This window comes from Eschscholzia californica, unplaced genomic scaffold (genome assembly GCF_041429995.1).
Source record: "Eschscholzia californica isolate CP2 unplaced genomic scaffold, dmEscCali1.0.p SCAF_5, whole genome shotgun sequence".
Taxonomy (NCBI): Eukaryota; Viridiplantae; Streptophyta; class Magnoliopsida; order Ranunculales; family Papaveraceae; genus Eschscholzia; species Eschscholzia californica.
Window position 1 is genome coordinate 22317601 of NW_028238472.1, and position 15040 is coordinate 22332640.

Consider the following 15040-nt stretch of genomic DNA (forward strand, 5'->3'; position numbering starts at 1 on the left):
TTGAATCCCACCAACAAAGAATAAGACGACAAAGTCTTGTCTGAACAAGAAGAACACTAGTGGAGTAATCATATTTTTTTTAAGAATGCTTGTACCTACTTTCTTAACTCAATCAACAAATTCATCTGCAGTTATGTTTCTGTCAAACTCATGTAGGTCTAATCTAACATCTTTTCTTTGAGTATGCTGCAAAATATTTTGGTTAGCCCAAATATAACTTTTGGACATGTCCCTTATTTCTTTTGGAATTGGATCTCTCTCGTATTAACACTATCTTTTTGGACCTTTTCCTTAATCACCCTTCTTGTCTTTCTGTTTCAAATTAGGCAGATAAGGCACTTGAGGCGCCAATAAACTGACCTGAGTAGTATCCACCATTAACGATGCTTCCTTGCTATTCCAATTGCAACCGATCATTTAGAACTTATGATCTCTTAGTTAAGTTCCCCACAAACCCTAAACCAACTTCCTTCTTCACTTCATCGAAGAGAATTTCAACTTCGTTTGTAACTCTCTGTAACAAAAGTGATTCTAGTAAGAATGAATCGAAAAAGAGAATTTCCGATCAATCTTCTTGGGAAGCGAAGGATTCAGAAGGAGAAGATTATCTTTATAGGTTAGGTAAAGAAGCGGATAACATGAATATTGCTGTTGGAGCTAGGGCTGGCGTCATTGATGATCTTTTTGTTGGAAATTTCCTTGGAAAAGACTGTAATTCTCCTTATAACTTTCTGTACTTTGACTACTTGTACTTGTTTTATTTGATTTATGATTTGAAGATTGAGAATCAGTTCAGAGCTATGATTAATTGTATTCCTTTTCTTAAATTTTGTAGCGGATATTGTGTTTGATTATCGACAAAAGGCGACTAGGTCGTTCCAGTACCTTAGCGGCGATTACTATATAGCTCCAGTTTTCATGGTATTAATGTTTTCATGATTTTTTTCATGGATTTGTAGAATTGGGGGATACAAAAGAAATGGTTTTTGGATCAAACCCATTCAAATACTAAGAAATAGTAGTTGATATTTCACATTTACTACATTTGGAGTTATTTCTTGCAAATTCTAACTAGTTTTCTTCTCATGTATCGATATATACTTGTTAAATTTGATGTGTTTTGCTGATCTTTTTTGTTTACAGGATAAAGTTGGTACGTTTTATGAGCCTTTCGAGGACAATTTCAATGATAAGAAGCTCAGTTATCAAGGGGAATAAGTCCAGAAATTATCATTGAAGATTGAAGTCTCTCCTTTATGGCCTTTGAATGTTCGACATTTATATTTTATACATTTATTACCTATTGACTTATGTGAGAATAGTTTACATGGACAATGGTACTCCAATAACCAAGAATATAATATTCAAGTCCTCTCTGCTCATTGCCAATTGGTTTTTAAGTTAGATGTTAACAAACTTAAGAGTTACCTAAAGGAGTTCCACAAGAAAAACCATAAACAGGAAGGGCAAAAGGAAAAGAATTCTTAGTTAGTTGCTTATTTTGAGTTTGCATCTAAGACATTTCAACGAGTTTTCTAGTGTCTCATTGTCTTGGTATTTCTTTACTTGGTATTGTCTTCGTATCTCTTTTATTGATTTTGCTCTATTAAGTCTCTTGTTTACACTTATTGGGGCTCTTTTGTAAAAAGCCTCAAGTTCGGTCTTTTCTCAGGAGTATGCTTCATACTTTCTCTTGTGAATTAACAGGGGATAAATTTGTTGCAATTCCATGAGTTTCTTAGAATAGAAGAATTCTTTCGCACATTAACAATTTTGTTTGTTCATAATCTTGCAGTATGCCATATTGTGAAGAACTACATGGTTAATATTCTCAACACCAAAGTTCCTTTAATCCTGGGTACATTTTTCATTCCTTTATCTAATTATATCACTCCGCATTTTCCCGAGGGGTATCTATTACTCTACAAAATATTTGTCTAAGTTTCTTATTCCTGTCTTTGTCTACTTTGTTTTGCGAAGACTCGCAGAAAGTATCGGGTTTTGGCTTTGGGTGAGGACTTTTTTTTTAGCTTAGGTCATGGACTCACGTTTGACCATTAAGTTGATGTTAATTTTCTTATTCGTTATTGCTTCTTTGTCATAGTTTTTTTTTTCGGGTTTCCTTTATTTAGTTGGTGCAAGTAATCTTGCTTTGTCTTTATATTTTCATTGAACACCAGTTTTACTGTAAAAAGATCTTGCTGGTCCAACTAGGATTTGAATGAGTTTCTTCGTGTAGTTATCTTTACAACCTATTATATCGGTTAGCATGTTTGGACCATTGGGTGCTTTAACTTGTGAATGGGTCTTAGTGGTATTTTCTCACCTGTACAGTGTAACCTGTTGGTATATTCTTTTATAGGAATTTGGGGAGGAAAAGGGCAAGGGAAATCTTTCCAGACAGAACTAATTTTTAAGGCCATGGGAGTTGAACCAGTAATTATGTCAGCAGGGGAAATGGAATCAGAGAGAGCAGGTAAACTGCATTTCTATCTCTTATACTATGGAACCAGTAATTTATTTGTTTAAGTGAGTTCACGTGTTTGTATTCGTTTTTCAGGGGAACCAGGAAGACTCATCCGTGAACGGTATAGAACAGCTTCTCAAGTGGTCCAGAATAATGTTAGAAGCCTCTTTTACTTCCATTAGTTACATACTTATGTCTTGATTTATACTGTTCTAGGTTAGTGAGATTTGCTCTTGCCTTTTCTTTCTCTTAAGTCATGGATTTCTCAATCAACTTTCAAATTCTCTTCTTTCTGCATATATGAGGACACTCCATTGCTTATTTAATGTCTTAGGCATTTTGGTTAACAAGTCTTGTAGTTCATGTCTAGCGAGTTTTACTAATTCTTTCTTACCTTTGGGTCAGCATTGTTAAATTATATGCAGATGAAATTAGCGTAGCTGTATGTGAGACCTAACAAAATTTAGTGCAATTACAGAAAAGATGTATGTACAATGTCTCACATTATATTTGTTGACGTGACTAAGTATCTGAACTAATAATCAATATGTGTATCTCACACGGCAAAAAAATTGGAAAGGAGTATGTATGTTACGTAGGTTACAAACAGTTCTCTTATTCGTGTGGGTTTCTTCAAATGAATAGCTAAGAGAGTGTTGCTAGCTTAGTTTTTTTAGAACTTTGTTATGTGGTTTTGTCTTTTTATGCAGGGGAAAATGAGTTGCTTGATGATTAACGATATCGATGCTGGGCTGGGTAGATTTGGTATGTCCATCTTCTGCTTTGAACCGTTGTATCTTAACTGAACACTGGAGTTTGCAGGAATATTTCGGACACATAAACACAGTCTGCCCGATGTACACTGAGTTTCTTTTATAGTTTAAAAGATTATCTAGTTTATGCTTCACCTCTCAAGGGTGTTCATGTTTTTGCGCTTAGTAAGTGATGAACAATTATTACGTGCAAAAATCCAATTATGTGACATCTGTTTAGCACTTAATGAGTGTTGCGGGTTTTTTTGTACTTAATTACTGTGCAAGTGTTGCAAAAGACATGAAATCTTTTCTCCCAAATAGGTATTACTCACTTGTTCAACCATTACCTCAACTTCCTCTTTAGGAGTTCATCCTTTTCTAGTCCAATTATTTTTACCTCTCGAGTTTAAACTACTAGTGGTATATAATGTCGATCTTTGTTCATTACTCTTCATGTCAGTAACTTTTTTTCTTATCTATATGCTATATGATGACAATGTTGAAGTCGAAATGAAATATTATTTGCATAATAATAATAAAATAAAAAAGTATTAGCAAGGGGTGTTCAATACTTGTTGTACATTAGGGTAAAATAGACAATTATCAATTTAAAATAGCATTTGTGAATGAGAAAAACAAATAGTTGCACTTATAAGTGATGAAAACTGAGCACTGTTAGAAAAATAAAATTCCAAGAACAACAAGAAACAAAAGTATTAACGTATAATAGAGATAAAGAATAATAGATAATAAAAACTATTGAGAGTATTGTAGTGTAACTGTAGAGAGAAAAATGGGAACCATGTCTTTAAAGTAGTAACAGTTGCAGTTATAAACGATTTACAAAATTTAAAATTCGTGCGAAGAGAAAACTGTTTGGGAAGTTATCTAGAACAAATAGTGAGGGAAAGAAAATACTAGAAATTTAAGGGGATAATTTTGTTTACTTTTTCTTTATCATGGATAAACCGTACGAGATTAGGAGTAAAAATTCAAGGAGTTAGTTAATTAGTGGGAGAGATTTCGCGTTGTCGAGATTCAAAGATGAGAATGTATGGTTGAGATTTACGAAGACAACTTATGACATGGAAAAAAAAACTATGTGATTTGTTATACATACTAGGTATGTCCCGCGCCCAGGGCGCGGTTAATGTGGTCGGGCTTATGCCAGTCGTGGTTGAAAACTTTCGTAGTGCAAGCACGGTCGGTTCAAGCTTTCGCTCGGGGTGCACGTAACACGATGTTTACGTAAATCGTCGTCTGACGTCACACGAACCAAACAAAAACCTAGACGTGTTAGCACTGTTGTGCCCATTTTAATACGATGTGGTGCTCGTGCGTCTAGGTTTTTGCTCGGTCTGCGTGATGTCAGGCGGCGATTTACGTAAACATTGTGTTATGTGCATCCCGAGCAGTGATTAAACCTACCATGCTTTCACTACGAAGGTTTTCGACCACGATTGGAGTAAGCCCAACAGGATTGACCGCGTAATCCGAGTAGCAAATACACGTTATTTTGAAGTATCTTTCGCTCGGTTGGAATTGCAATACTGGTTTACATGCACCGTAGGTTGCTAATAGCGCCCACGTAGTCAATTATTAATTTTTTGACAACATAATTAACTTAGATCAATATATGTTGTTCAAAGTTGATTTTGTGATGTATTTATAAAACACGTAAATTGCAGTATAAACTTATTTATTTCCTACCCAAGTCTTGTTTAAGTTTGATTAAACTTAAGTATGATTTATTGAATATTTTCTTTTCATGGTCATTTAGGAAACACTCAGATGACAGTAAACAATCAAATTGTTGTTGGGTCACTAATGAATTTGTGCGACAATCCTACAAGATGAGAATGTATGGTTGAGATTTACAAAGACAACTTATGACATGGAAAAAAAAACTATGTGATTTGTTATACATACTAGGTATGTCCCGCGCCCAGGGCGCGGTTAATGTGGTCGGGCTTATGCCAGTCGTGGTTGAAAACTTTCGTAGTGCAAGCACGGTCGGTTCAAGCTTTCGCTCGGGGTGCACGTAACACGATGTTTACGTAAATCGTCGTCTGACGTCACACGAACCAAACAAAAACCTAGACGTGTTAGCACTGTTGTGCCCATTTTAATACGATGTGGTGCTCGTGCGTCTAGGTTTTTGCTCGGTCTGCGTGATGTCAGGCGGCGATTTACGTAAACATTGTGTTATGTGCATCCCGAGCAGTGATTAAACCTACCATGCTTTCACTACGAAGGTTTTCGACCACGATTGGAGTAAGCCCAACAGGATTGACCGCGTAATCCGAGTAGCAAATACACGTTATTTTGAAGTATCTTTCGCTCGGTTGGAATTGCAATACTGGTTTACATGCACCGTAGGTTGCTAATAGCGCCCACGTAGTCAATTATTAATTTTTTGACAACATAATTAACTTAGATCAATATATGTTGTTCAAAGTTGATTTTGTGATGTATTTATAAAACACGTAAATTGCAGTATAAACTTATTTATTTCCTACCCAAGTCTTGTTTAAGTTTGATTAAACTTAAGTATGATTTATTGAATATTTTCTTTTCATGGTCATTTAGGAAACACTCAGATGACAGTAAACAATCAAATTGTTGTTGGGTCACTAATGAATTTGTGCGACAATCCTACAAGAGTTAGTATTGGACAAGACTGGAGGGCGAATGATATTACACATCGAATTCCAATCATAGTAACTGGAAACGATCTTTCTACGTTATATGCTCCTCTGCTTCGTGACGGAAGGATGGACAAATTTTATTGGTGAGTATGCCTTCTAGTTTATCTAAACATGTTTATGAAATTTATGCAATGCAATTGGATATAAATACCAAAACGTAAGGTGTTGAAAGAAAATTCCTCTGCTTCATGAGTGAACTGGGAAGCACAAGGTCAAAGCGGATTTAATATGCCACTCAACCCGGACAACCCAAAGAGTTACTCTATTAACTTCTATTGTTTTAACTATCAGTGCTGCTTTAGTTGTTGCTAAAACCTTTTCTCCAAGTTTAGTTAAGTTACATCATTAATTAGATTTCTATTTCAACTAGAGGAAAGAAGCTAGAAAGTAGCTAGAAGAATGGGAAAGTGGGTAATGGTAGGCCCAACCACTTAGTAAATTATTTTGGTGATTGTTCTTTTTTTTTTCCAGCAAAATATGAGTTAATTCAAATATTAAGGCAAGGAGTAGTAGAAGTTATTGAGGTTTATTATCAATTATTTGAAGGTTTCTCTGAATTCTAGTTCAAAATCGTAACCTCTATAATTGGTTTCTCCTGCGTGTTTAAGTCAGTGTCTGGGCAGCATTGCAATTCCTAACTTGCAAAACAAATTCATGATTCATCAATACTCCTTTTCTTATATTTTGAACTTGTCGGATAAGGGGACATGTATTTGCTACTCTGGTGTTTGGGTTAATGTGAGATTTCATGCTTACGAGTATGAAATATCGTGAAATCCATTCTATTGCTCTCTACTTTATGTCATTTGGGAATAATATACAACGGTAGTCCAAAAGGAAAACAAAGTACAGAATATGTGTAAGGAAATCCCCCCATTTTGGGATTTTTAGGTTGTGCTATCTGAAACCTCATACAGATATCCGATGATTCCCATAATACTAGTTTCTATGTTACAAAGATGATAAATCGAACCTCACGAAAATGATTTACCTTCCCCACTGAAAGCTTGGAGATTGACACGTCTTGATATTTTAATTGCATAGAAACTCTTTCGAGGTTTGCATGATTAAGTCATCACTCAATCACTAACGAAATAGGATAATCACAATTCAAATTGGTTCTTTTTATTTTCACAGTATTTGGTGATGAATATCATGAGTGATATTCTATCTCCTAACAACTGTTTGTGCCTCAGGCAGCCTACCCGTGAAGATATCATAAGCATTGTCTCCAGAATGTACGAGAAAGATGGTATATCTAGGGATGCAGTCGAGAGCATTGTAGATACATTTCCTAATCAAGGTATGTATTTGCTTTGTTCCCCTTGCATCATGTTAACTTTTCCTATTTTTGACTTTGGAAACGTCAAAACTAAATTATGATACATGCAAATCAATTCTTTCAATTCTCACACGTGACAAAGAAAAGTCGGCAGTTTAATAGAATATCCTTGTGCAGCTCTGGATTTCTATGGAGCTTTAAGGTCCCGCACATATGATCGATCTATTTCTCAGGTACTTATCGCTAAAAAGATAGCCATATATGATGGTCTGATAAAATTTAAGATATATATGTAAGTCACATAAATGCATATATGGGTATTGGTATCTAACACTGGTACAAGATGTAGGATACAGTGAGTGAAATAAGGCCGTAATGTAGATACTTACACCTGTACAGTTTCTTGTTTTAGTAGTTTATGTTCTTTATAGCTACTCCTAGATCAACCTTTGTTATATCATAGTATGATACGCAAAAGATGTCATTTTACTCTAGTATTTTATAGTCGTAAGACTCGTAAGAAGATTCTGCTAGTACCCGCAAGATATATGTATCTTTCGTACATACTGTCAAAGCCCTAAGTTATTCAATACTCAAAATGATCTAATACAACTCTTGAAGTTCTCATCTCAGCTTTGTAATATGCCTGATGATCTCCACAACGACAGAACTTGTAGATAACACGACTTCGCCTAAAGGAATTTGATAGGACCTGTAAGAAGTTTGGGAGAGGAGGAAGAATCTTCACAAGATACTTATTGGTGGGAAAAACATATTGTACAATCAGTGGGGGAAGTTGAACTTTGACTTGTTAAAATTGGGAAGACTTAATGACTTATCGTGTTGATAGAAGGACCCATTATTTAAAGGCCATTCCCTTAATTTGTTTCAACTGAAGTCTGAAGTTATCAACAACATGAATTAGGGAACACATCAACTCCATTATGTTATTTCAGTTTATTCCAATTGAAGTCTGAAATTATCAGCACAAGTTAATTATATTGAAGAGAAATATGAACTTAGTGAACTAGTCTCCTTCGGTGATTCACTGGTGGTTGGTTCCTTGAGACATCTTCATGGTCTAATTCTAATTTTTTTGTAGTGGGTAGAAGATATTGGTGGCTTTGAAAACCTTGGGAAGACACTTCTGAAGAGAAAAAAGGAAGACAAGCTTCCTACATTTATTCCGCCAGAGGTAATGTACTTATTCGTCAACTCTTCATATTTGGCGTAGATCTGGTATCTCATGCTAGAATTATGTCAGGTAGTTTTTCTGCATTATACTTGGCGTAGATCAAATCTAGGTTTTTCCTCGTGAGTCAGTTTTTGCTTTAATATTTTCGCTTCTAGACTTCTACGTATGGATATTAACTATGACTTTTATTCCTTAGTCGATAAATGTTGTTCCAGGTGCTTATTTTCTGCAATTACATGGGAGTGTAATTAGGATTGGCAGACTTCAAAATAACAATTCTTTTTTTTTTTTTGTTAGAACTAAAATTTATTCTTCGTGCATCGAAACAGCAAACGGTGGAGGGTTTACTTGAATCGGGTCATTCTCTTATTAAAGAACAGAAACTGATAATGGAAAATAAACTCTCCAAGGAATACATGAAGAACATGGATAGTTGAAAACGGGATATCCCCTCCTCTTGCCGGTACCGTCTTTTGTTTTCTTTTTTGCTAATTTGCACCTCGTCAATCTCTTCTATAAATTAGAAACTATTTATGATTTATAAGTTTTCTTTTTCAGAAGAGGTGGTCGTGGGAAATGGAGATTGAATCATTTGCCTCTGGTACGAGCAAACTTAGTTGAATTGATAACTCATCCCACTCTTTGTTTGGTGATTTCTTTGTTGCTTGAACAAATGATTTATATACTCGAGTAAATCAAGTAATTTTGATTTTATTTTAGTCTTCTTTCGTTCATCTATATTATAAAGCCGTAATAGGTGTAGTATCTTTACAAAATCCACATTATTTTAAAGTTCAATCCTAATTTGATCAAATTCTAGATTGAACTTATCGATTTTGCCCAACTTTTAGTAGGATTGGACAGTGATTTTTTTTCCTTTTATTTTTAGAAATGTCACCATATTTTAAAGGGTATGACTCTGTGTCTCGAACCCTGACCTAGAGAGGGGAAATCAACTTGGAAACGGCTCCAACCAAAAGTTGTCAACTTTGTAATATTTTCTTTTGCCATGGAGGATACTCATTTGTATTAGAAGGTGAATTTTTTTATTAGTATAATTTTTTATAAAGAAGATTTAGATGAGGAAGAAACTATTTAAGAATAACTAGGGCTCAAAGGGGCATTGGAGAACAAACACGCAGTACACATATCAAGGAGTGAATTGCTTACACCGAGATTTAGACCAACAAATTTACCATGACCAACATGTGCTTGGCTCGTTGGTTGTGTATCTACTTCGAAAATTGTGACGTCACAAGTTCGATTTAATTTAGAGGTAGAATCTGGCATTTATCGACCTATTTTTAAAGAGTATAAATAAAGTAAAAGTAAGAATGAGCTCTTCTAGAATAGCCTTGAAGATATGAGAAAGTTCATTTATACAAAAAAAAAATACCATATTACAATGATTTGAAGGTAGTTGTTTCAAATGTAAAACCTAAGGAACCCAATTTTCTAAACCTCGCCACATCTAACCAGTTTTTGATTTGAACACCGAGAGTTATTACATTCAATATGACATAGATACATCAAGAATATATATTTTATTTCTTGCATTAAACATTCGAAACAAAAAGAGTTTTATTAGGAGCTGAGCTCAAGGAACCTCCGAGCCATGGGATGCTTAGCTTCGGAAAGTTTATCAGGTCTTAAAACTTCAACTATTCTCCCATCGACTAGTAGGTATACGACATCAACTATCCTTTGGATCTGCCTTAGACTGTGGGAAACCACGATAGTTGTTAAGTTACTGATTTTCTTCAACTTCACAATTGTGTCTTCAATAGCTTGTGTTGATATAGGATCAAGAGCACTTGTTGGCTCATCCAACAACAACACCTGCAAAATAAATTTACAAACTTGAAACCATGGCAATGCAAAAAAGTTAAACTATCTCTCTATTTAGTGTGTTTTTTATGCCGGAAAAAAAGTTGATACGTGTGAGCAAAATAAGTATTTTTGGACGAAAATGTCAGATACCTTTTGCCCTTTTACCTTGTTCAACAAAGCTTTTAAGCTTTTACTTAGTAGAGTAAGGGAAAATTGTTATAGTGGAGTTGTTAGACATCTACCTCTGGTTCGTTAGCTAGAGTCCTCGCAAGAGCGACTCTTTGAGCTTGACCAACGGACAGTTCGCTTCCGCCTTTGGTGCCAAAAGAGGAATCAAGATCAGCAAGGTTTAGTAGTTTATTTACTTCTTCGTCAGTTAGCTTCTTGCCTTTCAACTTTGGTCCGTACCTTATATTGTCCGCGACTGTACCTAAAGAAATTTTTTTTACTAAATTCAAAGACGAATACAGAAGTATAATTTATTAACAAAAACATGGTATCACCGATAATTTACGACACTGTACAGATATAAATTTTCCACGGGGTCACGAACACCAGCTGAGCGAAGCATTTGTCACAAGGATGTCATTGTGTGGTCTCTTTTGGAGATTTGTTGGGCAATTCTTAGAATCTTCAAAAGGAGAGGCACTAGGGTTCATGTCATAATGTAACCTTTTAACAAGAAAAATGTTACTGTGTCACCCATATTTTTTTTCCACTTGTATAAATGTAATAGCATTATTGAAGAGTAAAGATATAACTTCTTTATATGACTTTTTGGATTCACAATGGATTAAATAATAATGGTGTTTATTTAATTCATGATATATTTTCATATTAGGATATATTTATGATCTACAGGTTTCTTTCTCTCACAAATTCTCCCTCAAATTTGCTTTGAGGGAGGTGCCTTTAACACTTACAAGGGACACCTTTAAACTCCCCAGTACTAAAAATGTTTGCCCTTAACGAACATGAACTCTCCCATGCCTTGCACAAGTTTTTCACTCTAGATTTCTCTCCGGCCAAAAAGATATATATTCTTTTGATATTTCTAAATAAATGACTGAAGTACTCAAGCAAACTACTTATAAAAATGTTTCCACAACTTTCTAGAGAATACAAAAAATTGTAGTCAAAATTTTCCAGCTAAATTTTATATCCCGAAAATTTTTCTTGTTTCTTAAAAGAAGTGACCTAAGAGTTCATTATTCAAACAACAATGTTAAAGATCAATTTGGTAAGAGACAAAATAGTTTAGACATTAGAGGATATCTTTTAATTTACCGACTAACAACAACAAGTTAAATTGATACTCATAACTAATATTTAATGACTAACGAGTGATCCCTTATAGTTGGTTAGAATTAATGCTACAGTCTCCTAGTTAGAATTAACGCTACCGTCTCCTGCACACTCTAGAATTATCCTAAGACTAGTATAAATGGTTAAGATTATTTTCCAAATACCCCCCAACTTTGTAACCAGCTTCCTGCATATGCCCCTACTTTATCAAAAATACCTAGATGACCCCTGTTTGAGTTACAGTTATTACTCCATTAACCAGTCATCATTTCTCTCTCCTCCATCTCATTACTTCTCTCTGCCACCTCACCTTATCGCCACCTCATCGTCTTCACCGGCGAAAGTCGTCGGCCAATTTTTCGGGCGGCGACCTTCAAACATTAAAAAAAATTCTTTCCTCTCTCTCTAAAAAAAACAATTTCTATTTCTCTTTTCAAGAAGGTCTGCAACAACTTTCATTCCCCCAACCAGAAGCATACATAAAAATCATATTAGATTTTCTTGTTTCATCTTCATCATCATCACAATTATAAATCGTCACCCAAATTCCTCCCGTTTGGAACCCTAATTTACTCGATCCCTGACAAACCCATTATCGATTTCTTTCCTCTTCCAACTATTATTGGTATATATCATTGTAATGCCTGACTTAGAGTTATATCACTTTGAATTTTAACACAGGGTTTACTTCAACTTCCCATTGAAGAACTAACACAACTTCTTTTAGGTTTTTCTGTAATCTCTGTTTTACCGATCTCCGTCAATCGATTTGTAAGTACTTACTCTAATTATTTCTAATCTCATGCTTTAATTTCAATCGCCATTACCCCATTTCATTGTTGCTCGTTTCCGATCATCATTATTCTACTCAAGATATTTCTAATTAAAGATTATTTGAGGGAAAAAAAGTGAAAAGTTTCAATTTTTATCTATATTTATTCATTCATGGGGAAGGTTGATGATCATTGTTGCTTCTTGAAGGTCTGAACATACCTTCTTGAAGGTCTGCTCGACAGATTTGGTTCACCATGAACCAGATCTAGAGAGAGAGATTTTTATTTTATTTTTAGAAAGAGAGGAAAAAAAGGAATTTTTTTTTTAATGTTTGAAGGTCGCCGACCGGAAAAATGGCCGGCCGGCGACCTTCGTCGGTGAAGACGATGAAGTGGCGAAAAGTTGAGGTGGCAGAGAGAGGTAATGAGATGGAGGAGAGAAAAATGATGACTGGTTAACGAAGTTATAACGGTAACTCAAAAAGAGGGTCATCTGAGTATTCTTCATAAAGTAGGGGGCGAAACAGGAAGTTGGTCACAAAATTGAGGGCTATTTGGGAAAGAACCCAAATTGTTATGTACCCTTCTCATTTGAGAAGTTGTGTACAAGTGAGAGTGTGAAGATAGTGAATTAGTGTTTGACTGTTGAGTCACAAAGTGTAAAAGTGAAGTGATTTTAAATCATCTTTGAGACTAGTAAAATTATGCATTTCATAGATAACCCTCAGTATTATTTTCTACATCCTCAGGGGTAGAATTATGTTGAGACCAGCCTGGGAATTGGGATTGCCAAGGCTGACATCATTATGGTTTTTTGAGACACGAATCAAAAGAGCTAGATTTACCTAGCTCTACTGATTATGAATAGTGCAGTCCGAAATGATCAACGACCAAGTAAACTTTCTTATCTTTGATTATTTGGTTCATTGAACAATTGTTAAGGATAACTAGTCGCTTGCTTAGTTAAACCCTAAAAAATATATTTTTTTCTTTTTAATTTGTTTCGAACTCCTGTGACAACGAGGATAATTACGAAAACATACTTATTTTGTTATCCAGTTACACTTTTGACCATGTAATGTTTTTTAGCTTCTAATATAAATGTCTGAAGCAATTTAAATCTAAAGATTTTAGACAAGAAATGTGATAACGATTTATAATAATTTGTAAACAAAATTTCTAATGTATAGTAATTTAAAAAATTTATGAATTCTTTTTTTTTTGAAAGAATTTATGAATTCTATAGTTGAGTGAAAATTGAATTTTGTTTAACTCTAAAAGTCACTTTTTCTCCCCTAATTGGCCAAACAATTCGAGCCCTTTAACATTATAAATTTCAGAAATAGTACCTTCAAAGAGAACAGGCACCTGAAACAACATTCCTACTTTGCGTCGAAGGGTGAGAACATCGATATCACATATATCCCGACCATCTAGAAAAACAGTGCCTTTAGGTGGTTCCCACATACGATTCATTGCCCTTAAAACCGTTGATTTCCCACTACCACTTGGTCCTATAATCCCGACCGTTAATCCTCTCGGTACATCAATACATACGTCACACAATATCGTCAAACCCGTATCCGTAATTCTGTTCAAATCACGTATCCGTAATTTAACTTCACCTCCAGATGATTCATCTTCAACGTTGACAAGCAAATGTTGCCGTACCTCATCTAGAGAGAGAAACAGTTAATGGGTGTTACCTTAAAGAGAACAATTTTGACAGAGAAAGATGAACGGAGGGAGGGTGTGAAGAGATTACTTACCTGAACCCATTAATGGAAACTTCTCTGCCTGATTTCTAGAGAGAGAAAGAGAGATTGAGGAAACTGTAAAATTGAAGTAGGTGATTTATGGAAAGATTGTAATCAGAGAATGAGTTGGTTCTACACCAGAGAGAAGGGTTCCGGTTGCGACCGAAATATTTCTTGATTCCTGGATTTTTTGGAGGTTTTCGAATGTAAGATCTTTTTTCTGACAGTTTGGCTTGATCGGGTCAGAGTACAACACATTTGCTGACGTCCTCCAAAGATTCCTTAAAGTTACGGTCTGGCCGGCTATGCCCAGCTTTCTTTTTATACCGTCTGTCGTACGTTGTGAAGATGTGATAAACACGATAATGGTTTCTGTTAAATTTATAATGAAAAAAACTTAAAGTCCAACATACTTATTATATTATTCATACCTTTGATAACCCAAGTTCAACAACCATAGATTCTATTTCGTTGGAAATCGAACCTAAGACTTTCATATTTTTGAAATTTATGTCAACACTTTGAACCACTTGGACAACCAAGTGTTGAGTTGACTACTTCAAATAATTTTAAACAATAATTTACTTAGTAAGCCTGAAAATTAAGGTAGGACCCTTACTAGTACAACTTGTACCTAAGTCGTGCTTTCAAAAGATGTTTAACAAAAAGACTTCAAATTATCCTTTTAGGTCGATTTTCAGGCCAAATACATAGTTTCCAAAAAAGAACCCTTTAAAAAATAGAAAAAAAATATTATAGTTGACTTCTATCTAAGTTTTATTTTTATTGCAACATGTCTTTAACAAAAAAAATCCAAAGACAAACAATTAAAAGACAGAAAGATTAAAAAAAACCAGGTAAAGGTTTACAAAACAAAAGAAGAAAGTAATTGTTACAAATATTACATAATCGACTTAATTACTAAATAGAAAAGAATATCAAATTCTTTTTTCTTAATGAATAGTTAA

The 15040-nt window shown here is 34.7% G+C and overlaps 2 protein-coding genes across 2 annotated transcripts; one reads left to right on the forward strand and one right to left on the reverse strand.

Moving 5' to 3' along the window:
- Positions 1-222: 222 nt before the first annotated feature.
- LOC147537833 (P-loop containing nucleoside triphosphate hydrolases superfamily protein) lies at positions 223-9126 on the forward strand. Its single transcript, XM_086638782.1, has 13 exons — positions 223-711; positions 836-921; positions 1144-1153; positions 1796-1858; positions 2363-2476; positions 2561-2622; positions 3178-3232; positions 5812-6013; positions 7127-7233; positions 7390-7445; positions 8315-8407; positions 8737-8870; positions 8966-9126. The coding sequence occupies exons 1-12, from the start codon at positions 384-386 to the stop codon at positions 8842-8844; spliced, it is 1284 nt and encodes a 427-aa protein (XP_086494908.1). The 5' UTR covers positions 223-383; the 3' UTR covers positions 8845-8870; positions 8966-9126.
- Positions 9127-9771: 645 nt separating this feature from the next.
- ABCI17 (non-intrinsic ABC protein 3) lies at positions 9772-14270 on the reverse strand. The gene is made up of 4 exons (XM_086638781.1): positions 14085-14270; positions 13665-13991; positions 10480-10667; positions 9772-10246 (listed from the first exon to the last, which is right to left on the reverse strand). Exons 1-4 carry the CDS (start codon positions 14092-14094, stop codon positions 9992-9994), a joined length of 780 nt encoding a protein of 259 aa, XP_086494907.1. The 5' UTR covers positions 14095-14270; the 3' UTR covers positions 9772-9991.
- Between the last annotated feature and the right edge of the window lie 770 nt (positions 14271-15040).